Source organism: Ylistrum balloti, unplaced genomic scaffold (genome assembly GCF_031769215.1).
Source record: "Ylistrum balloti isolate Yb309-2 unplaced genomic scaffold, AGI_CSIRO_Ybal_v1 Utg370984, whole genome shotgun sequence".
NCBI classification, from domain to species: domain Eukaryota; kingdom Metazoa; phylum Mollusca; class Bivalvia; order Pectinida; family Pectinidae; genus Ylistrum; species Ylistrum balloti.
The window spans coordinates 112045-129601 of record NW_026782551.1 but is presented as its reverse complement, the minus strand read 5'-3'; the positions used below and the strand labels follow the sequence as shown (position 1 = coordinate 129601).

Sequence of the window (17557 nt, the reverse complement as noted above, 5' to 3'; positions counted from 1 at the left end):
ATAGACCTAATGGTAGACTCGCTACGAAAGGAACATATTAATTTTTGCAAACTATTACCCCATGTGTCGGTGATAATTTGCAATACATATGTAAGCAAACAAACAACTTGACTTATTAATTCTTAACGAGGTCTATTCGTAGTTTCTAACGAACGGCACTCCATGACCTCATTGGTTTATCTCTATGGCTCTCCATACTTTACATGTGCACAAATAGACTGCTGTCGATGCGTCGTCACAAGGGGGCCGGCTATCTTGCTGAAGTGGTCACTTCGGAATGAAGTGCTCCTTATTCTTATAGAGAACCTGTCAGTGACCACTCAAGTGGCACGCGACTACATCAGCTGTACGTAAATGCAAAGGCATGAGAACTGGCCAACTGGACAGACCTAGAAGGGCTGACGATATGAGTTTGGACATATGTCTATTCGTTGAGGATGTAATTCTCGTGTATTGTGATAGTCGTCTGGACCGGTGTCTCAAAATTGATAGATAGAAGAACATATAACATGACGTATTCAATGAATGAAAACGAAGTCATTGAATCGATTACGTGCTATATTGTATAATAAGTATGTCTTACACTTGACAGTGTAAATGTCTCATCAAAGAAGCGTATCAAAAAATATACCCTACGTTTACAATCATTACGTTGTTTCCTTGTAAAAAGTTTCAAATTAAACTTTAGAATTAAACATTGAAAACCTTAATTTTGACATCTGTGTCAACTTTGGTTTTATATCACTATTAAGTTTGTAACAGTGAAATAGAAAAAAAATTACAAATTTTGATAAAGTCGTTAATTATCAAAATTTAATTTTATACTTTTTAATGAGAGATCAGCAGCTATAGTCATGTGATGTGTGTGTATGTGCAAGATGCGTGTGACTATGGGGGTATGTTCGTGTAAGTCCCCTTGTGATAGTGATTAACCCGGCTTTATAATGCTACCATATTGAAGTGTACTGTCGAAAGCCTTCCAGCAGGAATATCCATCCTCACATTACGTACTTACAACGTGGGAACCGATCTTTATATTTCCACAATGGTAGTAACTATGTCACTTTTTAAAAGACTGTCTTGAACAGGGAACAAAAACCGAGAATTTAATGTCGATAATCACATTCGTTATGCCTAGTTATCGATATGTTCACTTAAGAGAGAGAAATTTTCGGTCTACATGGAACTCAAAATCCTTTTACATAGGGGAACCCCCCAACTTAAGGACAAAACTTTGACGGTGAGAAAAAAAATCAGATTTTAAATCTAGTCACCTCTTACCACCATGCAATGTTGAGAACATGTACAATTGTGTTATAAGTGAAATCGCATTTGACAGTAACGTTTGACGGCTAAAATAGCAAGATTTTCCTGTGTACTCCCTTTAAACTCTTCCTTCCTTTTCCATTGGCTTCTATATCACTATCGGATTCACATTGGACATGTCGGTATTTCAATATTAATGATAACTACCCAATAAATCAATATTCGGTGAAAATTAAAAATTATCAGTGAAATCTTTCATGAATCAAACTAGACACTAATTTATCGTAATATTTTCATTTGGAATATTAATTAGATTTATGAATGCAGCCGACGAACAAAAAAAAAAAAAAAAAAAAGAAATGGAATTAGATTGCATATACATATGGAAGTGTGACGGATCTCAATATTCCAGGAATATGCACGAAGTTAATATCGGCTAATATTGAGCAGATGGAAAATCTCACATTACGGTCGTCCTGACAGTATCTGAGCCAGGTTGACCCTTGAAAACTAATCCAACAAGTCAGATAGTTGATACAACACAAAGTGTATACATTATTAATATTGACGAGTTTTGCTATTTGTTATTTTACAAGGACATGGTGTAGGCTGGGTGTATTTTCACGGTCCGGTGGACCCTATGATCACCATTAACGTGTCAATCGTTTACATGTGTACAATAAGAAGAGAAACTGGTAAGGTCGTTATGAAAATACTATATATATTCATCGATTCGCCATCATTCTCGACCTTGCAATACCAATTTAAGACAAGACTCGTTTGTGTGTGTTTCTTTTTAATCTAAAAGTAAAAGAAATTAACCAAGTAGATTTGTATGGTCATTTGTCATGATGTACATCTTTAACGTTACATTTTGTAATATTCAAATTTTGACAGCCAATGCTAAACTCACAATATGAAATTGTTTTCATTGCATGTATTAGGTTTTTCCACTGTAAAAAACAATAAAAAAAACCAAAAATAAACAATCAATACAAAACGAACAGGACAATCACGAGAGAAGTGAAATTATGTAACAGAATCGAAATGAATATTTTTTTCAACTTTGTTTTTTCACAACTCTGTTTTCTGTAATCTTTATATTTTGATTATTGATGACGATGGTACTTTCAAAATCTGATAGTTTCCTCGCGTATCGATACGATACTAGATTTTGTGTGGTCCTTACAGATAGTCATATAACGTGTGCATTTGTAGGTCGTCCGTGGAGTGGTTTTAGACGGTTTCCAATTTACATGAAATGGGAAAGTATCGGCTTATTTTAAAATTTTTGCCATAAGCAATAAGACCCTCAGATCTTCTAAAAAATCTTTGTCATATGCCATAAAAAATGCACGAATATAGCCAATAAGAAATTGAAATCATCGCCATCATTCGACGTTCAATTTTCATTATCGGGATTGAAACTTAATTTTTGGTTCGTGTCGTGTTTTGATCATCAATGATGTCACTTTTTCAGGGAAATGCGATATGGGAAACTTAATTGATTCTCTATCTTAGACGCAAATATCGATTTCAGGTGTAAAATTCGATCATATCTGTTGTAAGTGTGAATAATCCGTATATAATCATATCTACTTGTAGTGCATTTTCTAATCTCTTTCGCGGTCTTCTGTGTTGACATAGATGTACTAGATATCTTACCATACAAAGCTACGGGCTGTTTTAATCATGATATTGGCGAGATCTTTGTCCGATAAATCATCGATACACCTGTAGATGAACATCATAGTATTGCGTTTTTTTCTCGACCTATACATTATACACCCTAGGAGAGTTTAACGCGTCTTGTAATAACACGAAATCCCGCGAGAGTTGAATGCAGAACGCGATAACATCCCAATATTGTTTAAGCCTGTCTCTGAGGTGATGAAATATTGATGCTATTGGTACAAGGCAAAGATAGACAAAGATTAGTCAGCTTTACAAAGTAAGGACACATGTCTCTAATGGTTGTTATTTATTTAAAAGGACGGCTGAACTCCCCTCCCCCATATTTCATAACAATAGCAATGATAAGTAAAACAGAAATAATGACTTAAACATTATACTAACACTTAGAAGTCGACATGATAGCAGAAGCTATTGTTTACGTTAAGGTGATAAATAATATTAATCCCTGGTGGTAACATTGAAAATGATTCATATACTCATGTAGTTAGTGTTTTGTCAGAAATATAGGCACTGAAAATGTTTAACAAATAGTCTTAATCTTTCTGCTTTGTTTACATATTTTTATCAACGTCGATTTTTTCAGATGATTTTTTAATTTTCTTAAATCAATTTCTACTTCAAAAGTCATATTGGTTACAGTTTTAAAAGGACATTTTTTTCTATTTTACAATAAGTCTATACTGTATAAAGATATCGTCAGAGAGAGAGAGTAATGCCTCTGTACAACACAGTGGAGAGAGTAATGCCTCTGTACAACACAGTGGAGAGTAATGCCTCTGTACAACACAGTGGAGAGTAATGTCACTGTACAACACAGTGGAGAGTAATGCCTCTGTACAACACAGTGGAGAGTAATGCCACTGTACAACACAGTGGAGAGAGTAATGCCAACAACACAGTGGAGAGTAATGTCACTGTACAACACAGTGGAGAGTAATGCCTCTGTACAACACAGTGGAGAGTAATGTCACTGTACAACACAGTGGAGAGTAATGCCACTGTACAACACAGTGGAGAGTAATGTCACTGTACAACACAGTGGAGAGAGTAATGCCTCTGTACAACACAGTGGAGAGTAATGTCACTGTACAACACAGTGGAGAGTAATGTCACTGTACAACACAGTGGAGAGTAATGTCACTGTACAACACAGTGGAGAGTAATGTCACTGTACAACACAGTGGAGAGAGTAATGCCTCTGTACAACACAGTGGAGAGAGTAATGCCACTGTACAACACAGTGGAGAGTAATGCCACTGTACAACACAGTGGAGAGTAATGACACTGTACAACACAGTGTAGACACTGTAGTGGGGAGGGTAAAGCCTCTGTACAGCACAGTGGAGAGGGTAATGCCACTGTACAACACAGTGGAGAGAGTAATGCCTCTGTACAACACAGTGGAGAGAGTAATGCCCCTGTACAACACAGTGGAGAGTAATGCCTCTGTACAACACAGACGAGAGAGTGGAGAGAGTAATGCCTCTGTACAACACAGTGGAGAGTAATGCCTCTGTACAACACAGTGGAGAGTAATGCCTCTATACAACACAGAGGAGAGAGTGGAAAGAATAAAGCTTCTGTACAACACAGTGGAGAGTAATGCCACTGTACAACACAGTGGAGAGTAAAGCCACTGTATAACACAGTGGAGAGTAATGCCTCTGTACAACACAGTGGAGAGTAATGCCACTGTACAACACAGTGGAGAGAGTAATGCCACTGTACAACACAGTGGAGAGAGTAATGCCTCTGTACAACACAGTGGAGAGAGTAATGCCTCTGTACAACACAGTGGAGAGAGTAATGCCTCTGTACAACACAGTGGAGAGTAATGCCTCTGTACAACACAGTGGAGAGAGTAATGCCTCTGTACAACACAGACGAGAGAGTAATGCCTCTGTACAACACAGTGGAGAGAGTAATGCCTCTGTACAACACAGTGGAGAGAGTAATGCCTCTGTACAACACAGTGGAGAGTAATGCCTCTGTACAACACAGTGGAGAGTAATGCCTCTGTACAACACAGTGGAGAGAGTAATGCCTCTGTACAACACAGTGGAGAGAGTAATGCCACTGTACAACACAGTGGAGAGTAATGCCTAATGCCTCTGTACAACACAGTGGAGAGTAATGCCTCTGTACAACACAGTGGAGAGTAATGCCTCTGTACAACACAGACGAGAGAGTGGAGAGAGTAATGCCTCTGTACAACACAGTGGAGAGTAATGCCTCTGTACAACACAGTGGAGAGTAATGCCTCTGTACAACACAGTGGAGAGAGTAATGCCTCTGTACAACACAGTGGAGAGAGTAATGCCTCTATACAACACAGTGGAGAGAGTAATGCCTCTGTACAACACAGTGGAGAGAGTAATGCCTCTGTACAACACAGTGGAGAGAGTAATGCCTCTGTACAACACAGTGGAGAGAGTAATGCCTCTGTACAACACAGTGGAGAGAGTAATGCCTCTGTACAACACAGTGGAGAGAGTAATGCCTCTGTACAACACAGTGGAGAGAGTAATGCCTCTGTACAACACAGTGGAGAGTAATGTTACTGTACAACACAGTGGAGAGAGTAATGCCTCTGTACAACACAGTGGAGAGAGTAATGCCTCTGTACAACACAGTGGAGAGTAAAGCCTCTGTACAACACAGTGGAGAGTAATGCCTGTGTACAACACAGTGGAGAGAGTAATGCCTCTGTACAACACAGTGGAGAGAGTAATGCCTCTGTACAACACAGTGGAGAGAGTAATGCCTCTGTACAACACAGTGGAGAGAGTAATGCCTCTGTACAACACAGTGGAGAGAGTAATGCCTCTGTACAACACAGTGGAGAGAGTAATGCCTCTGTACAACACAGTGGAGAGAGTAATGCCTCTGTACAACACAGTGGAGAGAGTAATGCCTCTGTACAACACAGTGGAGAGAGTAATGCCTCTGTACAACACAGTGGAGAGAGTAAAGCCTCTGTACAACACAGTGGAGAGAGTAATGCCTCTGTACAACACAGTGGAGAGAGTAATGCCTCTGTACAACACAGTGGAGAGAGTAAAGCCTCTGTACAACACAGTGGAGAGAGTAATGCCTCTGTACAACACAGTGGAGAGTAATGCCTCTGTACAACACAGTGGAGAGTAATGCCTCTGTACAACACAGTGGAGAGTAATGCCTCTGTACAACACAGTGGAGAGTAATGCCACTGTACAACACAGTGGAGAGTAATGCCTCTGTACAACACAGTGGAGAGAGTAATGCCTCTGTACAACACAGTGGAGAGAGTAATGCCACTGTACAACACAGTGGAGAGAGTAATGCCTCTGTACAACACAGTGGAGAGAGTAATGCCTCTGTACAACACAGTGGAGAGAGTAATGCCTCTGTACAACACAGTGGAGAGAGTAATGCCTCTGTACAACACAGTGGAGAGTAATGCCTCTGTACAACACAGTGGAGAGAGTAATGCCACTGTACAACACAGTGGAGAGAATGCCTCTGTAAACACAGTGCCTCTGTACAACACAGTGAGAGAGTAATGCCAATGTACAACACAGTGGAGAGAGTAATGCCTCTGTACAACACAGTGGAGAGAGTAATGCCTCTGTACAACACAGTGGAGATAGTAATGCCTCTGTACAACACAGTGGAGAGAGTAATGCCTCTGTACAACACAGTGGAGAGAGTAATGCCTCTGTACAACACAGTGGAGAGAGTAATGCCTCTGTACAACACAGTGGAGAGAGTAATGCCTCTGTACAACACAGTGGAGAGAGTAATGCCTCTGTACAACACAGTGGAGAGAGTAATGCCTCTGTACAACACAGTGGAGAGAGTAATGCCTCTGTATAACTCTGTGGTGAGAGTACTGCCTCTGTACAACACTGTGGAGAGAGTAATGCCTCTGTACAACACAGTGGAGAGAGTAATGCCTCTGTACAACACAGTGGAGAGAGTAATGCCTCTGTACAACACAGTGGAGAGAGTAATGCCTCTGTACAACACAGTGGAGAGTAATGCCTCTGTACAACACAGTGGAGAGAGTAATGCCTCTGTACAACACAGTGGAGAGAGTAATGCCTCTGTACAACACAGTGGAGAGTAATGCCTCTGTACAACACAGTGGAGAGAGTAATGCCTCTGTACAACACAGTGGAGAGTAATGCCTCTGTACAACACAGTGGAGAGAGTAATGCCTCTGTACAACACAGTGGAGAGAGTAATGCCTCTGTACAACACAGTGGAGAGAGTAATGCCACTGTACAACACAGTGGAGAGTAATGCCTCTGTACAACACAGTGGAGAGTAATGCCTCTGTACAACACAGTGGAGAGAGTAATGCCTCTGTACAACACAGTGGAGAGAGTAATGCCTCTGTACAACACAGTGGAGAGAGTAATGCCTCTGTACAACACAGTGGAGAGAGTAATGCCTCTGTACAATACAGTGGAGAGAGTAATGCCTCTGTACAACACAGTGGAGAGTAATGCCTCTGTACAACACAGTGGAGAGTAATGCCTCTGTACAACACAGTGGAGAGTAATGCCTCTGTACAACACAGTGGAGAGTAATGCCTCTGTACAACACAGTGGAGAGTAATGCCTCTGTACAACACAGTGGAGAGAGTAATGCCTCTGTACAACACAGTGGAGAGAGTAATGCCTCTGTACAACACAGTGGAGAGAGTAATGCCTCTGTACAACACAGTGGAGAGAGTAATGCCTCTGTACAACACAGTGGAGAGAGTAATGCCTCTGTACAACACAGTGGAGAGAGTAATGCCTCTGTACAACACAGTGGAGAGAGTAATGCCTCTGTACAACACAGTGGAGAGAGTAATGCCTCTGTACAGCACAGTGGAGAGAGTAAAGCCTCTGTACAACACAGTGGAGAGAGTGAAGCCTCTGTACAACACAGTGGAGAGAGTAATGCCTCTGTACAACACAGTGGAGAGTAATGTTACTGTACAACACAGTGGAGAGAGTAATGCCTCTGTACAACACAGTGGAGAGAGTAAAGCCTGTGTGCAACACAGTGGAGAGAGTAATGCCTCTGTACAACACAGTGGAGAGAGTAATGCCTCTGTACAACACAGTGGAGAGAGTAATGCCTCTGTACAACACAGTGGAGAGAGTAATGCCACTGTACAACACAGTGGAGAGAGTAATGCCTCTGTACAACACAGTGGAGAGAGTAATGCCTCTGTACAATACAGTGGAGAGAGTAATGCCTCTGTACAACACAGTGGAGAGAGTAATGCCTCTGTACAACACAGTGGAGAGTAATGCCACTGTACAACACAGTGGAGAGAGTAATGCCTCTGTACAACACAGTGGAGAGAGTAATGCCAGTGTACAACACAGTGGAGAGAGTAATGCCTCTGTACAACACAGTGGAGAGAGTAATGCCTCTGTACAACACAGTGGAGAGAGTAATGCCAGTGTACAACACAGTGGAGAGAGTAATGCCTCTGTACAACACAGTGGAGAGAGTAATGCCTCTGTACAACACAGTGGAGAGAGTAATGCCATGTACAACACAGTGGAGAGAGTAATGCCATGCACAGTGGAGAGAGTAATGCCACTGTACAACACAGTGGAGAGAGTAATGCCACTGTACAACACAGTGGAGAGAGTAATGCCTCTGTACAACACAGTGGAGAGAGTAATGCCACTGTACAACACAGTGGAGAGAGTAATGCCACTGTACAACACAGTGGAGAGAGTAATGCCTCTGTACAACACAGTGGAGAGAGTAATGCCACTGTACAACACAGTGGAGAGTAATGCCTCTGTACAACACAGTGGGGAGAGTAATGCCACTGTACAACACAGTGGAGAGAGTAATGCCTCTGTACAACACAGTGGAGAGAGTAATGCCACTGTACAACACAGTGGAGAGAGTAATGCCTCTGTACAACACAGTGGAGAGAGTAATGCCACTGTACAACACAGTGGAGAGAGTAATGCCACTGTACAACACAGTGGAGAGAGTAATGCCTCTGTACAACACAGTGGAGAGAGTAATGCCACTGTACAACACAGTGGAGAGAGTAATGCCTCTGTACAACACAGTGGAGAGAGTAATGCATCTGTACAACACAGTGGAGAGAGTAATGCCTCTGTACAACACAGTGGAGAGAGTAATGCCTCTGTACAACACAGTGGAGAGTAATGCCTCTGTACAACACAGTGGAGAGAGTAATGCCTCTGTACAACACAGTGGAGAGTAATGCCTCTGTACAACACAGTGGAGAGAGTAATGCCTCTGTACAACACAGTGGAGAGAGTAATGCCTCTGTACAACACAGTGGAGAGAGTAATGCCTCTGTACAACACAGTGGAGAGAGTAATGCCTCTGTACAACACAGTGGAGAGTGAAGCCTCTGTACAACACAGTGGAGAGAGTAATGCCACTGTACAACACAGTGGAGAGAGTAATGCCACTGTACAACACAGTGGAGAGAGTAATGCCACTGTACAACACAGTGGAGAGTAAAGCCACTGTACAACACAGTGGAGAGTAATGCCTCTGTACAACACAGTGGAGAGAGTAATGCCTCTGTACAACACAGTGGAGAGAGTAATGCCTCTGTACAACACAGTGGAGAGAGTAATGCCTCTGTACAACACAGTGGAGAGAGTAATGCCTCTTTACACCACAGTGGAGAGAGTAATGCCTCTGTACAACACAGTGGAGAGAGTAATGCCTCTGTACAACACAGTGGAGAGAGTGAAGCCTCTGTACAACACAGTGGAGAGAGTAATGCCTCTGTACAACACCGTGGAGAGAGTAATGCCTCTGTACAACACAGTGGAGAGAGTAATGCCTCTGTACAACACAGTGGAGAGAGTAATGCCTCTGTACAACACAGTGGAGAGAGTAATGCCTCTGTACAACACAGTGGAGAGAGTAATGCCACTGCACAGCACAGTGGAGAGAGTAAAGCCTCTGTACAACACAGTGGAGAGAGTAATGCCTCTGTACAACACAGTGGAGAGAGTAATGCCTCTGTACAACACAGTGGAGAGTGAAGCCTCTGTACAACACAGTGGAGAGAGTAATGCCACTGTACAACACAGTGGAGAGTAATGCCTCTGTACAACACAGTGGAGAGAGTAATGCCTCTGTACAACACAGTGGAGAGAGTAATGCCTCTGTACAACACAGTGGAGAGTAATGCCTCTGTACAACACAGTGGAGAGAGTAATGCCTCTGTACAACACAGTGGAGAGAGTAATGCCTCTGTACAGCACAGTGGAGAGAGTAATGCCTCTGTACAACACAGTGGAGAGAGTAATGCCTCTGTACAACACAGTGTAGAGAGTAATGCCTCTGTACAACACAGTGGAGAGAGTAATGCCTCTGTACAACACAGTGGAGAGTAATGCCTCTGTACAACACAGTGGAGAGAGTAAAGCATCTGTACAGCACAGTGGAGAGAGTAATGCCTCTGTACAACACAGTGGAGAGAGTAAAGCCTCTGTACAACACAGTGGAGAGAGTAAAGCCTCTGTACAACACAGTGGGGAGGGTAAAGCCTCTGTACAACACAGTGGAGAGAGTAATGCCTCTGTACAACACAGTAGAGAGTAATGCCTCTGTACAACACAGTGGAGAGATTAAAGCCTCTGTACAACAGAGACGAGAGAGTGGAGAGAGTAATGCCTCTGTACAACACAGTGGAGAGTAATGCCTCTGTACAACACAGTGGAGAGAGTAATGCCTCTGTACAACACAGTGGAGAGAGTAATGCCTCTGTACAACACAGTGGAGAGAGTAATGCCTCTGTACAACACAGTGGAGAGAGTAATGCCTCTGTACAACACAGTGGAGAGAGTAATGCCTCTGTACAACACAGTGGAGAGAGTAATGCCTCTGTACAACACAGTGGAGAGAGTAATGCCTCTGTACAACACAGTGGAGAGAGTAATGCCTCTGTACAACACAGTGGAGAGAGTAATGCCTCTGTACAACACAGTGGAGAGAGTAATGCCTCTGTACAACACAGTGGAGAGAGTAATGCCTCTGTACAACACAGTGGAGAGTTTATTGCCTCTGTACAACACAGTGGAGAGAGTAATGCCTCTGTACAACACAGTGCAGAGAGTAATGCCTCTGTACAACACAGTGGAGAGGGTAATGCCTCTGTACAACACAGTGGAGAGGGTAATGCCTCGGTACAGCTCAATGGAGAGTAATGCCTCTGTACAACACAGTGGAGAGAGTAATGCCTCTGTACAACACAGTGGAGAGAGTAATGCCTCTGTACAACACAGTGGAGAGAGTAATGCCTCTGTACAACACAGTGGAGAGTGAAGCCTCTGTACAACACAGTGGAGAGTGAAGCCTCTGTACAACACAGACGAGAGAGTAAAGCCTCTGTACAACACAGTGGAGAGTAAAGCCTCTGTACAACACAGTGGAGAGAGTAATGCCTCTGTACAACACAGTGGAGAGTAATGCCTCTGTACAACACAGTGGAGAGAGTAATGCCTCTGTACAACACAGTGGAGAGAGTAATGCCTCTGTACAACACAGTGGAGAGAGTAATGCCTCTGTACAACACAGTGGAGAGTAAAGCCTCTGTACAACACAGTGGAGAGTAAAGCCTCTGTACAACACAGTGGAGAGTAAAGCCTCTGTACAACACAGTGGAGAGAGTAATGCCTCTGTACAACAACACAGTGGAGAGAGTAAAGCCTCTGTACAACACAGTGGAGAGAGTAAAGCCTCTGTACAACACAGTGGAGAGTAATGCCTCTGTACAACACAGTGGAGAGAGTAATGCCTCTGTACAACACAGTGGAGAGTAATGCCTCTGTACAACACAGTGGAGAGTAATGCCACTGTACAACACAGTGGAGAGAGATTAATGCCAGTGTACAACACAGTGGAGAGAGTAATGCCTCTGTACAACACAGTGGAGAGTAATGCCTCTGTACAACACAGTGGAGAGAGTAATGCCTCTGTACAACACAGTGGAGAGAGTAATGCCACTGTACAACACAGTGGAGAGAGTAATGCCACTGTACAACACAGTGGAGAGAGTAAAGCCTCTGTACAACACAGTGGAGAGAGTAATGCCTCTGTACAACACAGTGGAGAGAGTAATGCCACTGTACAACACAGTGGAGAGAGTAATGCCTCTGTACAACACAGTGGAGAGTAATGCCTCTGTACAACACAGTGGAGAGAGTAATGCCTCTGTACAACACAGTGGAGAGAGTAATGCCTCTGTACAACACAGTGGAGAGTAATGCCTCTGTACAACACAGTGGAGAGGGTAATGCCTCGGTACAGCACAGTGGAGAGTAATGCCTCTGTACAACACAGTGGAGAGAGTAATGCCACTGCACAACACAGTGGAGAGTAATGCCAATGTACAACACAGTGGAGAGAGTAATGCCTCTGTACAACACAGTGCAGAGAGTAATGCCTCTGTACAACACAGTGGAGAGAGTAATGCCTCTGTACAACACAGTGGAGAGAGTAATGCCACTGTACAACACAGTGGAGAGTAATGCCACTGTACAACACAGTGGAGAGAGTAATGCCAGTGTACAACACAGTGGAGAGAGTAATGCCACTGTACAACACAGTGGAGAGAGTAATGCCTCTGTACAACACAGTGGGGAGAGTAATGCCTCTGTACAGCACAGTGGAGAGGGTAATGCCACTGTACAACACAGTGGGAAAAGTAAAGCCACTGAGCAACACAGTGGAGAGAGTGGAGAGAGTAATGCCACTGTACAACACAGACGAGAGAGTAATGCCACTGCACAACACAGTGGAGAGAGTAATGCCACTGTACAACACAGTAGGGAGAGTAATGCCACTGTTCATCACAGTGGAGAGAGTAATGCCACTGTACAACACAGTGGAGAAAGTACAATATGTGTTGATATATTGAAAGGCACGTCATTTTCATCAGCAATGATAGACAAAGCAGTTCCTAGAAATGTTTGAAAATATTTTTTGACATACGAGTAGAGCAAAACGAAAATTTGAAAAAAATGACAGCTTTATGCATTTGAACATCACTAGGAAAACATTAATGTGAGACTTATTTCAACAAAACTACCATGAAATACTTTATTCAAATTTCGAAAGATAAATTAATGTACTAATTTGACCGCTGTTTGGTTTGCTTTCATATTGCTTAAATTCCTATCAACATTTATGGTCATTCAAATAAAGGTCTCTCTTTATGCAAGGTGGGTGCATGCGTTGGGTGTGTTGAATAAGTGGTGTGTCTTGACCAACAGACATAACTTAGAGTCTCCCCTACAAGGTTGAACACTCAGTAGAGACAGATGCAAGGCATTGACAAGCACCAAGAAAAAATAGTTATTTAGAAAAAAAGAAATGATACCTTGCCGCTTTCTGCGATCATGCAATAGGGTCAGCTGGTGTATTGGTAGACACAATGGATGATATTGTGACCGGAGTTCTCTCCTAGTATTACAGTCCGGCCGAGAAGGTGTTGGGTATGTACGAATACACGAGAATATAAATATTCGCAAGCATTGCGTTTGCATTTATGAAACACTATAATCCTATAGAGAAATATTTGACTTCCCTTAAGTTGTATACAATGAAACGAAGTTTTTTATTTGCAACATAATCAAGATGTGTTGTCACCAGTCACGAAAACAACATTTTTGTAAACAGATTTTGCAATCTAAAATTTATTCTTTTAATACCAAAAGATCGGAAAGACTCATACGCTTACAAATTCTGCAAATGAATTAAAAAATTTCTTTACCGGTATTTCCAGAAACTATTGAATTATGCTTAAAAATTGTAATCATCTCTATTTTTCTCATTTGTTAATCTGCAACATATTTGATTTCTTTTTAAATGAAGGTATTTCTGTTTCCAAATGTCACCTTAAAGCAATAGTAAAATACAGCCCTCCACAGATCTGTGTACGGTGCAGTAACACTAGTGTGTATTTATAATGTTCATCGATATTCTCTGGTATGTTTCCGCATATTCTTTCATTATTTTATCATTGTATGATAGTAACGAATGCAGAACGTCATGATTATGAGTCATCCCTTTGGCATTCATATTGACAATAAATGCAACATGATTATACACATGATCACGTGTTTTGATATCTATATTATCACATCTTTTTTGCGGCTTCGTTAGTCATTAATCGATCGGAAAGTCATCATGTAGACAATGACCTTACTTTATGATTTAGAAATAGCAAAACAAAATAGCTGCTTCCTTTTGATCTCGACATTATGACATAAAAACCTGTCGAAATTGATATTTTCTGATGAATTTGATAAAATCTATCCTACATTTGTTTACTTTTTGTATGAGATTTTAGCAAACTAGTCTCGAAATTTAATTTAGACTTTTGCTCGCTAATAAAAACTTCGTTTCATAATATGTGGTATGAAATGGAAACTAATTTAAGATCATATATGCACATATCATAGTTTTATTTATTTATTTATTCATTTATTTATCTATTTATTTATTTATCTATTGTATGTCTGTATACATATACAGCAAGAGATTCGGGAAAATCATCAGCATGTCTCTATACAATCGATACACAGATGCATTTGGCGACACTGGGGTAGACGTACAAGGTTTGTTTTTAAAATGTAGGTCAAATGATATCATGATGACGTCATGATGCTGTCACGTGATATCAAATAAGTTCTCATAGGAAAATATTGAAATGTATTAGTAATCAAATTATCACTTATGAACAGTAGTAAATTGGGAATAGGTATGTATTTTCGGATAATATCATTATTTGATTGTTTTTTAAGAAACAAGTAGAACCATTTTCTCTGGACATAGCAAACTGGTTTAATATCATTCATAGTACACAACCGATAATTATTTCATATTTACAGCAAAATAGAGCATTTGATTTTGACTGTCCTATTATCAACGCCACCATCTTAAAATATATAACATTGCATGAATTGAAATATTTATGACGTCACATTTGCAATTTAAAAAATAACAATCCATAGAGATTAAACTCTATATATATTACACGAACAGTCACTGCATAACACTCGAATCAAATAAAACGATAATTTTGGACATAGTTATGAAATATCACATCTAATTATCAATTTCAATAGCAGATCAGCTTAGGGAATCACTTAGTTTTTGTCTTCAAAAATGTAATTTATATACAGGTATTGAAAAGTTACAAAAGGTAGTATAACCTTTACCCAGTTGATCCTTTCTTAAATCATGAATATAACCTTAATTCCAAATATTAGCAATTTTTGAAAAAAATATAGAGGTGACAGATTTTAGCATCAGTCAATTAACTAGCTAGCTACAAACTTGAAGGAGCTCGGACAAACTTTTATCTACTTTCAATATCGGCCCGTTCACGAATTCCATTACAACCATTTATTTCAGTTTTGCCATTAATGTCAACTTTTCCATTTGTGTTTGTTTTTCCATTTAAATGATTCATCTCCATTTTGCTTTCAGATTGTTCGGTCGGACTCTCGTCACTGTTGCTGTCCGGTTTGATATTCACATGGACAAGTAAGATAATGATGATCATTATTGTATACAAGCCCGCCGCCAATAGAAAAGCGAAACCAGGAAATATATCGAGGGTAGATCCATACAGATAAGTAAAGACGACAGCTAGGAACTTAGCCGCAGTTTCACCACTTCCCAATAAAGAGAACATCTTTCCTACTTCGTCTTCTTGCACCATTTTACTGAGAAGAGACCTAACGGGAGAATTGATTATCCCACCGAAACTTCCTATCACAACGGCAAGCCATACCATCCAAGTCTCGTTGCTCCACGCCATAATTACGAACCGGATGCAAGCGCACGAGAGACCTATGATGCTGATCGAAAGGTCAGAGAACTTCAATATATTTGATAGTATTGGTAGAAAGACTAGTAAGATAAACCCCATTGCTGCATTGTCAAGTGCTGATAGGTACCCAAACCATGATGTAGGCCAGCTAAGAGGTGACTTCTCCGTGAAAAGAAGAGTGACGTCAGTGAGTCCTGTTCGACATGTCTGATGGAGGAAAAGAACAACAAACAGAGATATGATAAAACGTCTCGTGCTTCCTGCACGTGACTTTGTGATGACTTGCACAGATTCCATAACGTTTTTACCTTTACAAAATGCTTTACAAGGAAACAAATCTCTCTTATCGCCGACATTTACAGTCTCGCGAAGAGTAACGAGAGTTAAAAGCACCACTAGAGCGTTCATGAATGAAACACAACAGTATGACGTCAGAATATTTGTACTATCAATGAGAAGTCCGCCGATTAGAGAACCTATGAACATTCCAATAAACTGCATAGCGGCAATCGTTCCTAGTCGCTTTGTCCGCCTGTCCGTTGCTGTGATGTCCACTACGTAACTACTGACGGCCATACTGACCATCGCAGTCTTGCCAAAGCATCCATGTATCACTGATCCCACGAGGAAACAAGCGATAGATCCATCATACGCCATATTTGCGGCCATATATAATAAGACGGCAAACGTTGTACCAAGACTCGGCATTACCATTGGTAGTTTCCGTCCATATTTATCGCTCCAGGCGCCACAGAACATGCCTAGCACGAGTGCAGGCAGGTTGGTGATGATTTTGTGTAAAATCATGTATGTAGTGGCTTGTTTTTGTACTATATCTTCAATATCTACATTGTCCTCGATATGCCGACAGCTATGGATGCGGTTTGGATACATGCTGTAGCAGACGATTTGTGGAACGTTGGGTCGAAGAACGGCGTCTAAAAGAGCATCCCCAATACTGTAGATCAGGAAGATGAAATCAACCTTACAGTCGCATAAACACTCCTTGATGTAATAATACAACGATATCGGATTAAAATCACGGAATTTTGAAATTAAATTTGATCGGGAAGGCATTTTGATTTGAAATAATATAAAATTTGAAAAAAATGTATATTAAAATCTCTGTTTTTAAAACTTACATATATGAATGACCATTATATTTTTGTATTTGTTGTATTTTATCCTTTTTACTTCAAAAGTTAATATTAAATGAAAGATTCCCCGTTTAATTAAAGAAGGCTTGTATATGAGAGAAATAATATTTCACCCTTTTGATATATGAAAATTAAAAAAATCTATCATGTTTCCATTTTAGCTTGTGCTATTTGCCTCTTTATTTTCAAAGGCTTCATTAAATCATTTGATAAAGTACATTATCACATTTTAATATCTTAATGATTCAATTAAAGAACGCTAAAGGTAGAGGTTAGCTTCCAAGTGCTGTACTGATGGTGTCTTCTCCGACAGATAGGTGTCTTCTCCGACGGCGTAGTGTCTTCTCCAACAGTGTTGCATTGGAGTAGCACGTTATTATGGTATCAAATATTTGTCAACCTTGACTGTATTCTCTATTTTCTAAATGGCATACTGAGAATTATCAAACGTGCTTCTTTGATCTGTGTGCTGCATTGCCTTAATGGGCTTTGTTCATTTGACGTTTCAGCGCTATCCAGACAGACGTCGGTCGCAGCGGACCTCAAGGCGATCTCAAGTTAGAAGATGCTGCACTGTAGAGAAACCTGTAAGTTATCAAAC

General features: G+C 40.9%; 1 protein-coding gene across 1 annotated transcript; it reads right to left on the bottom strand.

Annotated features, from left to right (window-relative positions):
• Positions 1–15322: 15322 nt before the first annotated feature.
• LOC132559865 (tetracycline resistance protein, class H-like) lies at positions 15323–16876 on the bottom strand. Its single transcript, XM_060224496.1, has one exon. The coding sequence runs from the start codon at positions 16874–16876 to the stop codon at positions 15323–15325; it is 1554 nt and encodes a 517-aa protein (XP_060080479.1).
• Between the last annotated feature and the right edge of the window lie 681 nt (positions 16877–17557).

Coding starts and splice junctions, on each gene's coding strand:
- LOC132559865 (XM_060224496.1), bottom strand. CDS start 16,876: ATGCCTTCCCGATCAAATTTAATTTCAAAATTCCGTGATTTTAATCCG.